This window comes from Pararge aegeria, chromosome 7 (genome assembly GCF_905163445.1).
Source record: "Pararge aegeria chromosome 7, ilParAegt1.1, whole genome shotgun sequence".
Classification (NCBI taxonomy): Eukaryota; Metazoa; Arthropoda; class Insecta; order Lepidoptera; family Nymphalidae; genus Pararge; species Pararge aegeria.
This window is the reverse complement of record NC_053186.1, coordinates 5,530,040-5,544,067: the sequence shown is the minus strand read 5'-3', so window position 1 is coordinate 5,544,067 and position 14,028 is coordinate 5,530,040. Positions and strand designations below refer to the sequence as shown.

Genomic DNA, 14,028 nt, shown 5'->3' with positions numbered 1-14,028 from the left:
TTAAACACATTGCTCACGACTAGACAAGGCTTGTACTTGATCGTGAATGTGATTGGTCGCTTTATTGTCGCGCGAGGTTAAACATTATATTATAACTAGTGTTGCTAAGATATCGATAACGCTACCGATTGTATTGATAGAATTGAACCTCGATAGTCTCTACGCTTTTATACTGTTGATAGTAGGTAAGTAGGTATCTATACTTCTTCTTCAATGGGCTGCTTTACGCACGTAAGCTTGTACGTCGATCTATACCATTACATCTGTGGCAATCTATCGTGACAAGTATACTATTGAAAAATATAATATCGAAAGTTTCGATAGTGAACTTGCCAGTGAAGATACTAACGGTACTAAACCAGCATGGGAAGGAGACATTTTCTCCAAGAGAAAAGGACTAAATATTTATCTTCTTCCACTATACAGTTTTATCCACTCTTCGAGCATACTCGCACAGGATACTGTAATCTAAATATACGTGTAATATTAAACAGGAGCACTACTTACCAACTTCTCCTTTACCCTGTTGCCACTTTGGCAAGTGGGCAACTAAATTTTATCTCTTGTCAGTGGATATAATTTTTATCTCCTGCCTATGCTAGCAGCGCTGGTGATACCCACAAGCTTTGTAATTCAATACTGTCGAAACTATCGATAGTACCTATTGCTACGAGGGAGAATAGAACATATCGAAACCAATAGTACCTACTTATTCAATATTTTTTCTTGTTATAGACTTTTATCTGTACAACTTGACAAAAGACACTATGTTGATTAGATGGAAAAGGCACAAAGGAGATTAATATCGATAGTGGCTTATCAAGCGGAAACACTGAACAGAAAATATCGAAATTAGAAAAAAATATTCCTATATTAAACTTGCTCAACATTTTAGAAAAAGTATTTATTCAATATTAATAAATTTCACTAAGCAATAAACCATTTTAGGGCTGTTTTTTTATCATTAGTTATACTAACTGAGCAATTAATCTTAAATCAACATTTAATTAATTACAGGCAAATGAGGTTTAATACCTACACCTCAGGTTGCCCATCAACACAGGGCGACACTTTGTAAGACGTGTGACATTGAAGCGTTGCGCTGTTTATATGCGATGGTTTTCCACTTATAATGAGGTCGGACATCTGCTTGCTCCGTTAATTTTTACTTTAAAAAAAGTTTAAACTTCGGCAAAATTATTATTATCGAGTATTTTAGTTTTTTGCCGTCCCAATTTTACTTAATTTATGAAAACTTCATACAGCCTCGCAAATTTCCTAGTACCCAGTTTAATTTTAACTATTTTGTAATAATTAAGTATTTTTTGTTTGGTATCCCAACTTTAACACTCTCCGCCACATTCTCTTTATCACTGGTAGCCTTCAATAGACTGCTTGCAGCAATAAAACCTTCTTTGTATGACTACAATTATTAATTTTTATTTGTTTTTGCTCATTTTTTTTTTTCTATAATTTTAAGTTTGTGTGCAATAAAGTATTTCTTCTTCTACTTATTTTGTAGGTATTATATATAGATTTAGGTATATTCTCTTATTATCTAATTGTAATTTGTTATTTTTTTACCAATACAGTACTCATTACAACCTTAATCTACCTACAATTTAATGTCACCTCTGCTCAGAAATTTCCGAAAACCTAATTATTATATCTTTCTTAAACTCGCTAATCTCAAGAACGCTGAGGCTATATTTTTTTACTTATTTTATTTAACGCGAGAGCAAACCAAACGACAGATAAAGTATAATATTTTCAACAATAGGTACTTATGAAAATTATGTGATGCATTATTTACCATCATCATTTATTTTGGTAATTTCAAAGCCAACAAATACTAAATTGTAATGCGAGATGAAAGAATGTTAACTATTAAAGCTAACGGCATACGAGAGAAAAGAACGGTTACTATATCTGTACTTTTCTCGAGTATCTGATACGTGGAAAGCTCTTCTGGTATCTGTCATCATCATCATGTCAACTAATGGACTTCCACAGCTAGACGTCCATTGATGTCCGTCTTGTATAATTTAAATTTAATAATTTCGTCATATAATGTACGCATCATAAGTGCCATCTATGGGCTTACTTGAATAAAGATATTTTTGACTTTGACTTTAAATGTATTCAAGGCAAGAGTGAAAAGGTAGGCTAGCGCGCCTCAGCTTCGACCTAATCACTGCTTTCCCCTAGGTAGGGTTTCGTCTAAGCCTACCGTATCTCGTATAAAAATAAAACATTCTTTACCTCGTCTCGTTAACTTTGCTTTTTTTCCGTGGCCAGAAATGAAATTGTATTTGACAATCTGTTTCATATACAATGAAATTGTAAAGGAGCGAATGTTGTTTTGTAAACTTGTATGTTGTATATAAAAATTATTGTTACTGTGGTTATTTTTAAACAATAATAAAAATAATCTTGTTTTAAATTACTTTTATTGATCGAAAAATGAAATGACGAATGGTGGTCCATCAGCCTCTCTCTAAGCTTCTCCATAAAGCCGGAAACAAACTACCGGACGTGTGCGAAAGCCGAGACAACTGATAAGTCGTTTGGGACACGGCTTTTGGACGCCTATGCTGCAAAAAGATACAGGTTAAAAATGAGGCACCTTGAATAAACGGTGGCTGCTTTATATTGTCCACAAAGAAAAAACTTATTGCACAGACGCCCGTCCCGTGCTTGCCGGCTGAAAATAAAGGCCAAATTCATATCGGACGCCCGAACGCTTGAAGACCGCCCACTTATTTGCACAGTTCAGTGTGCATTTACCTATTATCCGGATACCCATTATTTGTTTCCGCCTTCAGACTTGTCTGTACAGGGGTTAGACAGTTATTGAATATCAGTGGCGATGACGTCTTATCGTGGTTAATGCTGTGCTTTGATATTTCAGCAATAAATAGGTAAGTAATCAAAGTAGTCAGTTGAGTAACTTATGTCACTCCAGCTCAGCGGTGGTCCAGTGACAATTGTGGATTACCTTATACCTACTTCAACGACGATATGCGATATTACGACAATACACACATCACCATCTAGCCTAAAGTAAGCTTAGCTCTCCTTGGAGTAATATTGTTCTGTGGCCTAGCTTGTGTTATGAGTGCAATAATAACTGACGGATATTTTTATGAATAATAAACAAATACTTATAATTTATGACGTAGGCGTATTTTTTTATTGTAGATAAATACTACACACCGGTATAAAAAATATGCCTAGGTCAAAAAATATTTCCACTTTTTACGTTTTTATATGTATTATCACTGCCAACGTATGACGACGCACAGACATAGGAATAGTCACCGTCAATTTCCTAACTCCTCAAATTTTTTAACAGGAAAGGTATCGAAAATTTTGGCAATGGTACAGACCAATATAATTTCCACTCCTTTTTGCTTTGGTTTCAAGAGTCAAAAATTATTTCCACTTGATTAATGTCAATAAGCTAGAATCCAGGGCACCTAATTATCTTATGAAAAAAAGTTAACAGCTGATTCGTAAACGTCAAAGACAAACAAAAAAAATTGCAAACATGGCGGGCGGTGAAGTTGAACTCGCGCAATCTGCGGCCCCCGGAGGAGATACGATATTCGGGAAGATATTGAGAAAGGAGATCCCTGCTAAATTCGTCTATGAAGACGACCAGGTAATATTATTTTGTTCATACCAATGTTTTTGCCGGCCGGTTTCGCACCGAATGCTACCTAACCTTTGCCTTGACTGACCCGCACAACGATACTGCAGAGCAGAGAGGTGCAGAGATGATAGATAGCCACCTAGAAAGCCTTGTATTGGGCTCGCTTATGGCTGGTATTAAAGACGGAAAACCGACCTGAAAAATATCCCCGAGTCTGCCAACACGAATGTAATTTTAACCTTCGTAAAAACGATGGATGCGGATTCCATTGCGGATATCTGATACGATTTCATCATCATGTCAACCAATAGACGTCCACTGCTGGACCTAGGTCTTTAGTAGGAAGTTCAGCCGTTCGGCGATCCAGCGGCTCCCTACAACTTGCTTGATGTCGTCTACCTTGTGGGGGCCTACCAATATTGCGTTTACCAGTGCGAGGTCGCCTTGTTTACACCTTGGGACTTCAACGTCCATCGCGGTTCTCGTAGCTATGTGCCGCAGCCACTTCCACTTTAGCTTTGATACTCTATCATTACTAAGCTACTTTGTTAACTCTGGTTCTTCTATGGATCTTCTCATTTCTAATTTGATCACATAGAGATACTCCAAGCATAGCTCACTCCATCGGCTGCTGAGTGACCCTGAGCCTTATGAGATCCATAGTTAGCAACCATGTTTCAGAGCTATAAGTCTTCATATTTTAATGTAAATTTACCAAAAAAATTAGGGATCTCCTATGTTTACCAGCCTTATATTGTCCCTCTGCTGAGCAGAAACTCATTTCTACCAGCTGCTACTTCATTAGCCACCTAACCTTATCTTCCTTGGTCTCTGCTTATATTTATCCTACCACACAAATATTTAGGCATTCCTGCTGTCCTTTTTTCACTTAAAACTTTATATTTTATTAAAATTTATATTTCAGTGTGTTGCCTTTAATGATGTTAACCCACAAGCACCAACGCATATTCTGGTGATACCGAGAAAGCCAATTGCACAGCTGTCCCAGGCTGAAGATGGGGATGAACAACTGCTAGGTAGGTTCTAAGCAATTTGGCATTGTGAAGTCAACATCTAAACCTCCTCTTGTCAGAGAAAATTAAGCTGTATGTCCATTGGTTTAATCCAATGTAATCAGGCTGCTGAAATGAATTGTTATTGACATTTATCATTAATATATGACTAATTAATACATTCCAATGTTATTAATCGAAATATATATATTTATATATATATATATATATATCGATATATATATATATATATATATATATATAGTCTTTTAGTTGTTTTGTTACCTGTGAACATAACAACAAAAATACTATAATTACATTTTGATTAACAATTTCTATAAATGTTATAAATTTAAATGCATATAAAAACTTTCGGAACATGATGAACCTGCGACTCTCTGGCAATCGTCTGCCTCGCAAAAAATCCGATTGGTTTGGAAATTTTTTATATGCATTTTAAATTTATAAAATTGATAATTCCTCAAGTGTCAGTAAAACACTTGAGGAATTACTACACTATTAAATTATGTATAATCTTTGCACCAATCTGAATAAATTTGGCATATAGATAGATTGACATTTACATCTTGGAGATGTTTGTTAAAAAGTTCAAGTTTGTATTAAAAGTAAGCATATATTAAAGTCCTATTATAGTTAGGACTACATAATCGATAAAAAAGCTTGGGCGTGAATGATTGCTCTAATCAGGTTGCTCTTCTAATAATTTTAAATGACAATGTGAAAAGATGTGGGATGACAAAAAAAAAACACCCAGCTTAGTGTGTTGTGGGCTTCTTCTTAAACCAGGACGCGTTTGGAACCCTCGTAGCTTTAGTTTTAAGTTTACGAATATGGTAGTCGCCATCATCTCACTACCGTGTAATACTCATGTATGAATCAAAAGTGTCTCCTATGGGCCGGGCCTACTTGAATAAAGATATTTTTGACTTTGACATTGGCTTATGTCCTAGGAAGATTAGAATAATACTTTGCACATTGGTTACATAATACAGTTTGATCTGTATTCTGTAAATCTGTAGTTGATATTTAATTGCAATTCTGCATTTCTACCAGTTTTAACTATGCTTCCAAAACGCGATCAAAATCCAAAGGAAACAGCTAGTCAGTATTAATTTTTAAATCTTATTTACAGGCCATCTTCTTACAGTAGCTCGCAAGGTCGCGGCCCAAGAAGGCTTAGACAAGTCTGGTTTCCGGCTGGTCATCAACGATGGCAAAGATGGCGCCCAGAGTGTTTATCACCTGCATGTTCATATCTTGGGTGGACGACAAATGCACTGGCCCCCTGGCTAATTAAGAATTTAAAAATTAAATACCATGTTGAATTATTAAAGCCCAGTTTCATTTTTGAATTGAGATTTTTGATATTATCATACATATCACTATGATAATTTATCGTATGAGCATTATTAAAAGATAAATTTCAAGGACAAGTCACGTTTGAAGAAATATGACAGAGAGTAGAAAGAGCTATACGTGTCAGTGACACGTAAGGTAAATATTGTTAGAGTAGGCTTGAAAAATAAACAAGGAAGTATGGAGATACAAGGAAGTAAGGTTATATTTACCACAATATTTTGTACAACGTAAGTTGTTGAACTTCTCAATAATTAACTACTTTAGTCGATAATGACATTATATTTTTTAACTCTGCATACTTCAATTCATCTACGATTGCTGCATTCATACCATACCCTGTGCATCCACCAGCGCCATTGTGGAGGATTTTTGAACTGTTATTTAGCGCAACAACTGGACACTTTTTCAACTTTTCTCCCATATAAGATGACTCTCCTTACCTCTACCCTCCATACTAGACGCCACCGGAGTGAAGCACGAAAGTGACGTATATATTTCGGTTCGACAGACAAGCTAGTATGTATTACATAATGGTATCCGCGCCGTTAAAGAATTTTTAGTAAAAGTTGCGAAATACTAATAAAAATATGAAGGATATTTATTTATTTTCAAAACACACTGTCGCATTTGTAATTAGTACCTAAGGATTGGTAGTTTAGTTGGTACGCCGTACAACTACCGCTCTTTCTTCTGAGACATAATTACCCATAAAGGCAAATGTATATGTATGACTGTGGGCCTGCGGGCAGGACTTTGTACGGTGTATTCAAAAGTAGCAAAAAAATTAATCTTTCTTGACTGATCGGTTTCTTTTTAAGATAAAAGATACAGATACGCGAAAATAAAGTAGCAAGCAGTTTAGGCTCAAAAGGACTAGCCCCGTAGGCTATCATGTGAAAAGCAGGGCTCAGAACAGTTTTTTTTTATTTACTGGATTTTGGTTAATAAACTGTTTATTTTAATGTTCTGCATTGTACAGATTAAATGATTGAACGAACCGATATGGTGTATATACGGTAGGTATATGGTTATCGTTCTAATGGAGCGCAAGACTCCATAACGTTTAATAAATGAAAATTAAACGGTGTATGCAAGACTGAAAAATTCCTAGCCTAACCGCGCGGTAGGTAACGCGTGCGGGTCTAACTTCGCTGCAAAGAACAAAATTAAATATCTTGATTTTTTATAAATCAAGATATTTAATTTGAAAAAGCTTAATTTTAGGAACAAAAATTACTTAGGCACCCAATCCCATGGCCGTAAAATAAATTACAAAAAAAAATCGGCGATCGCAGTAAATAACAAAAATAACTGAAATTAAAGTTTGTTAAACTGGTTATATTCAATCAGTTTGACAATTTAATTTAACGAAACCGAAATGAATCCAATACCAGGGCTTAAGACCCAAACCGGTTTGATTTTTTTTCCGGTCAGCCCTGGTTAAAAGAAAAAAAGACGGGTTGCACTCCGGGAGTGCCGGCAGAAGTGAAAACTTGATTATTAATTAACGTTGAGCATGTTTGATATTTTGGAATGGTTAGGGAATAATTTTGCACCAATTGCTTTATCAGTATAAAAGTACTATCATTTATGTGGTAGAATACAATATTCATTTATTGCGCTATCGTACACAAACATGACAATTTATATTACATTAAAAATTTAACACTTTAAAACTATTACAATTATTTTACATTAAAAAGTTTATCTCCGAAAAATCAACTTTCATCCATAATTTCAACGACTTTTTCACCATCATCATTACCAGAACTATCATCGCCAATCTCTAAAACTGATACGATAGGTTTATGGTAGCTGAAGTAAGAAACGAACAGTTTTGATTCGAACCTATTTAAATGTCTAATAAAGACCGCATCAATAGTAGTTTTGACAAATCCGTCTTACGCTTTTTCGATCAGGTCACGTGTCCTGACGCGAGTTTAAGATTTTATACCCATTACAGAAAAAGTGCTCAACGCCGCTAAAGAAGTTTTCACTTCAAAATTGAGGGTTTTGAATTTAGTTCGTATCATATTTGACAACAGCAACAAATAAGAAACAAAGTGATTAAAGACACTTTAAAAAACACTTAGTTTATTGGTTTCATGGTCTGTGGAAGCAACGTTTTTTTAGGGATGAAACACTGTACATAAATAATCGATTTTTCTTCAGAAAATAATCGATTTGGTTATATTTATTGCTTTTTTCCTAATTTGCCCATTGATTTTAAAATAAACGCCATAAATAGTATATCAACAATAGAAATAGTAATTTCTTATATAATCAACACAAATTAAAGTTATAAGAACAATCAAATGTTAAAAAGTTGAAATTAAAATGTTTTTCACATAAATCAACAAAATTAAATTATTCAAGTAAATAAAAGCAAATTAAATTATTCAAAAACTAAAAATCCGTAGACGAGTTTAGGAATAATAGCTTGTTTAAAAAATAAAGTTTCACTGTTCACCAAAAAATCATTTCACAACATTTGGTTTGCATTATGGAGGGTAGAGGTAAGGAGAGTCATCTTATATGGGAGAAAAGTTGAAAAAGTGTCCAGTTGTTGCGCTAAATAACAGTTCAAAAATCCTCCACAATGGCGCTGGTGGATGCACAGGGTATGGTATGAATGTAGCAATCGTAGATGAATTGAAGTATGCCGAGTTAAAAAATTTAATGTCATTATCGACTAAAGTAGTTAATTATTGAGAATTTCAACAACTTACGTTGTACAAAATATTGTGGTAAATATAACCTTACTTCCTTGTATCTCCATACTTCCTTGTTTATTTTTCAAGCCTACTCTAACAATATTTATATTTGGCGCTTCTTTTAAGAGTTACCCTGATGCAAATGTGGCGCCATCCTAATTTAATACATTTTGACGACACTTTTTCATATACACAGATGACTCTCCTTACCTCTACCCTCCATAGTTTGCATATCAACCAAATGTTGGTAAAATAGTACAGTTCGTTGACTCCATCTAGTGAATGTTTGATCAAACTGAACTCTCATATATCATAGAGCGTTAGTGTAATATTGTGGAGAGTGTTCATTGGCAGTTCGCGTTCCGGGTTCTGGGTTAAAAAAAAGCAAACTTAATGTTGGGGGTTGAAGATGAAAAATCAGTAATAATTGATTGAACGATTATAAAAAAACGATTATTAATCGATTATTCATAAAAATAAAATCACGCCTTAAAATTTTTACTTCTACAAAATCGATTTTTATTTTTACATCCCTACATTATTTCCGATTATTTCTGTCTCACGTCTGTGATTCTGTGCTGTGATTTCAGAATTGTTGGAAAGAATTGTTTTTATTTCATCCATTGTTTAAATAAATCAAAATGAGTGGGAATCTCGTTATTAATTCAATTTTTAGTGGATTCCAAAAGAGCTTAGAGGAAGAACAAGAGGTTCGCGAAGTAAGTATAGTTTTAAACATCGCAATAAAAAGCAACGATTTGCAAATGTCGGCAAAAACAATCAAGTTCTTTTCAATTCGCACCGGTAACTACATACGATGCTATTTACAAATAATACAAGTTACGTGGGAATTCTATTTGGCTTGCACTTTATACTGTTTCTCTAATATTTAACGATAACTTTACATTGTTAGGTTATCCGCAACATTTGTAAAGAAGTGGATCAAATATCTCGAGAAATAACAACAGTTCTGCAAGTTATTCACCATAATGAGGCCGGAAGTAAGTAATAATGTTGTTTTAATTCACTAGATAGATATTGATGCTCGTAATAATGTAGAATTTTGTAAATAAAAAAAGATCTACGACAACACACATGTAGCACACGCACAGTAAGCGTAGCTTGTATAATGGGTTTGCAATTTTTATAATTTTTCCATACTTTGCGAACACAATAATAGGTTTCTTAAGTCCTAATCTGTATAAAAGATTTGACTTTATTTCGGCAGCCCTGACAATATAATGATCAATCAAGTAGGAAGTAAAAATGTAAAAAAACAAACTCATATTGGCATTTATAATATTAGTGTTTTTTCGCTACATTTGTGTTTATTCTGTGGTAAACAAACCTCTTTAAACTATATTTTCTGATCTTTCAGTTAAGACACGAAGAACTTTTATTTGCAAACAGTTTTTCAGTAGGCGATGAGATTGTTGCTTAGCAATCAAACGCTGCTTATGTTTGAGAAACCATCTCATTTTCCTTGCCAAATGATTTTTCGTTGAATAACTTACCTCTTAAATACAATTAATGACATGTCCTTTATTATCCTGCTTCATCTGGACAATTCTGCATGTTGCTACTTATAACTTCATACTTAACACCACTACAGATACACTCTACACATGCAGCATCCCGTTGAGTTGTGTTCAAAATTTTGATGTTCTTTCCAATTGTATATTGCCTGCAAACTTGACTGCGACTTGAGCGAAGTATTGCCTGCTTCCATTATTATCTCGCTGAATAAATTACCAAGAATTTCTCAATAGTGACATTATAAATTAGACTTCATGTTGCAGTATCACCAGCGTGCTTGAAAGCTCGCCAGCTGTTTGAGAAGGCTAATGAGGGATATGGTAAACTGAAGGAAGTTGTACCCCCCACGGATTACTATAAGTATGGTATAATGATTGGTTTACTGTTTAATTTGTCCTGACAGTGTAGTAAAGTATTTTACTGTTTTTTTATGATGGTAGTATCTTATAAAATCTTAAAAAGTAATTTATCTTTTTTATTTTATAATTAACTGACCTACTTATTGATTCTAGGTATCAAGACCATTGGCGATACATGACGCAAAGGTACTGCTTTCTCATCTCTCTGACAATATGGTTGGAAAAAGGAATCCTGGCCACGCATGATACAGTTGCAGCTGTTTTAGGCAGTGAGTTCCAATTATTACACAAAACTAAGTTTATTTTTAAAAAACTAAAAAAGGAGGAAGTTCTCATGTCTTTATATGTTTATCTATATTATTAACACTAAAAGCAGGAGAATCAGTATGGTGCAATTTATAATTTCTTCAATCTTTATTCTTTGGCAATGTACTCTCTATGCACATTTTGCTACACCTCAGCATCCTCAGGAGATGTTGACTTTACAATGAATTAATGTTAAATTAAAATCTGAACTGTCCAGTAGGATTTTAAAATTTATTATGCATAGGTGAACATTGTTGGAATTGCATAGAATAAGGCAGTTTGCAGCCAATTGCCATATCATTAAGTTATTTGATGAAGTTATAATTATTTAGTGATGGAATAGCAATAGAGTAGGGCAGTAAATGTTAAAATTATTATTATTATTTCTATCATTTATTATTTTTCTTTTTTTTTTAAATTATTAACAATGCTTAAGAATAAATTAAAAAACACTATTAAAAATTTATAACAAAAAACTTCCACCCTCCGCTTGCGGGGCTTTTGAATGCCCAAGCAACCGGTGGTCAGGGCTCCAGAGTGAGAAACCTCCTCACCATACGCGCCGTTTCAAGGACTACTGCCTTCTGTATCCGACCCTTGATCCAACAACCAAGCAAAAGCTTCTTGAGATGTTGGTCGAAGCTTTTCGCGAGAAGACCATTGACTGAAACGACTATCGGAACAACAACGGTCGACTCAACATTCCACATGGCGGTAATCTCGTGAGCAAGGTCCAAGTATTTAGATACTTTTTCCTTTTCAGCTTTCACCAGATTATCGTCATGTGGAATAGTTATGTCAACAATTATTGCACGGCGCACTGATCGATCGACTAGCACTATATCAGGTCTATTAGCTGTAATATACTTGTCAGTGATAATCGTTCGATCCCAGTAGAGCAATGCACTGCTATTTTCAAGAACTGACGCTGGGTCGTACCTATAGTAAGGCATCTCAAAATCATTATTATTATTATTATCATCTTATTTACCGTTACAGTAAGTGCAGTGGAACAAAAGGCTGGTTTTCATCTGGACATTGAAGACTACTTGGTTGGTCTACTGAATCTGTGTTCAGAATTGGTAACTATACAGTCTTTGAATTTTTTTTTATTACAATGGCTACGCCTTATCCACAAAAGTAATTTTGGAGCAAATAAATTGTCATTTTAAGGGTTGAGTACCTATGCAGGATTGAGTACCATGTGACTCTTTTTTGATGTGTTATATTTAAAATATTTCTAACTAAATGGTTTTCTGTTGTATATGATTCTCCAAAATTTCCTAAATAGATATACCGTCTATAGCTTTAAAAATAACATTATGGTCATTTTTTTATTATTTATTAAAACTTTCAAAATAATTTTTATTTTATTTAAACTATGTATTATTAAGACTTTACCGAGTTTTTTTTAACTTATTATCAATTATTATCGATATTTCCTCAATCATCAAAAAAATACTGAACTTGAATCCAGTCATATTGTCACAATCGTAAGGTATGTCTATTTGTACAGGCACGTTTGGCAGTCAACTCAGTAACCCGCGGGGATTACGAGAAACCTTTGCAGATTTCCAAGTTCGTTATGGAGCTAAATGCCGGCTTTAGGTATGTTAAATATCAGCTTATGTAATAGCTCTCTTATAGGGTGTAGGTGTAATTTGACTTTCTTTTAAATACATGGCTTACTGGTAATACAAAATTCCTTGCAGAAAGTGATTGGTGAACTAAAATGTGACAACTAGTCCTCAAGATTTCTTAAGGAATCATCCAGAATTTGACATAAGTCATTTTTTAATTAGTAAAAAAAAAAAAAACTGTATTTCATTTAAATTTATTTTGTAACTTAAACTTGCCACAGGTTCTGACATACCAAGGTTCCCTGTAGGAGATCCTTGCAGCATTATGCAAGCCTTTGAATGCCTACTTTTTCAATTTATTTCTTATTCTTGTTATTTTGTGTTATCTGTATTGTTTAATGTGTTGCGTGCAATAAAGTGTTTCTTTATATCTTTCGGAAATTCCAAAATTCCAAAAATATTTTAAAACGTTAGCTATGCGCCAATTCAAATTTATTTATTTAAAAAAATTACATACAATAAAAAATGTTGTCTTGCTCAAAAAATGTCTATGACACAAAACATACAAATTACTATTTCTAATATATGAGCTCACCTATCACATCCTGCAAGGAGTACATTGAGTTACCAGTCAATTTGTTTTCAAGGCTAAAAAAGGTCATACTAAGTGGGCTATAGCTTGATTAAGCCCTAATCATAAGCGGTCAGAATCATTTACCTTTCAACTCCCAACCATCGCATTCTTAAAAGTTTAACGCTTGGCTCCATTTGCACCTGATGTTAAGTGAGGATGCAAACTAAAATGGATCATTTTTTATTTGATTTTACTCAAAATTTATTCCGGATCTTCAAAATAAGAAAGCAAAGCATATTACTTTCGTACTCTTACTTATTCTAACTTGTCATAACTTTATGTAAAGTTTTTTTTTAAATAGAAAAGAAAGAAGTGGAATGAAAGTGTGTTAAGTTATAAAATAAAAACATAATTACATATTATAAACTGATATTTTTTGTATGTATGTTGTTATTATTTTTTAGTCATTATAAAAATGGCGTCAATAAATTTGCAAAAAAATCCTCTCTCGTGGTAATAATTGATATTTTTTTCACAGATTATTAAATCTGAAGAACGATCACTTGCGCAAGAGGTTCGATGCGCTCAAATACGACGTGAAAAAGATAGAGGAGGTAGTCTACGATCTTTCCATCCGGGGACTGTTACCCAAACCGGAAGCACAGGATGCACCGGAAACTTCAGATGTAAAGACTGACTCATAGTTAAAATTTCATTTCATTATTAAATAAAACTATAAACAATAATTTGTTTTATTTGTTTCCGTTGGAACTACTTACTTCTGGTTTTGGTTTCTACATACAAAAAAATTACTGGAACATATGAAGTAAAATTAAATTTAATAAAACAATTTTGTTTTATTCCACTACTAATTAGCCCTTAGCTGCATTCTCACAATTTGGTGGTAAGTG

The 14,028-nt window shown here is 33.8% G+C and overlaps 2 protein-coding genes across 2 annotated transcripts; both read left to right on the top strand.

Moving 5' to 3' along the window:
- The first annotated feature begins 3,508 nt into the window (after positions 1–3,508).
- On the top strand, positions 3,509–6,041 carry LOC120625302 (histidine triad nucleotide-binding protein 1). The gene is made up of 3 exons (XM_039892325.1): positions 3,509–3,664; positions 4,581–4,692; positions 5,822–6,041. The coding sequence occupies exons 1-3, from the start codon at positions 3,551–3,553 to the stop codon at positions 5,980–5,982; spliced, it is 387 nt and encodes a 128-aa protein (XP_039748259.1). The 5' UTR covers positions 3,509–3,550; the 3' UTR covers positions 5,983–6,041.
- Positions 6,042–9,309: 3,268 nt separating this feature from the next.
- Positions 9,310–13,863, top strand: LOC120625437 (translin). The gene is made up of 7 exons (XM_039892503.1): positions 9,310–9,481; positions 9,676–9,763; positions 10,562–10,658; positions 10,811–10,926; positions 11,963–12,045; positions 12,480–12,571; positions 13,656–13,863. Exons 1-7 carry the CDS (start codon positions 9,404–9,406, stop codon positions 13,819–13,821), a joined length of 720 nt encoding a protein of 239 aa, XP_039748437.1. The 5' UTR covers positions 9,310–9,403; the 3' UTR covers positions 13,822–13,863.
- The last annotated feature ends 165 nt before the right edge of the window (positions 13,864–14,028 follow it).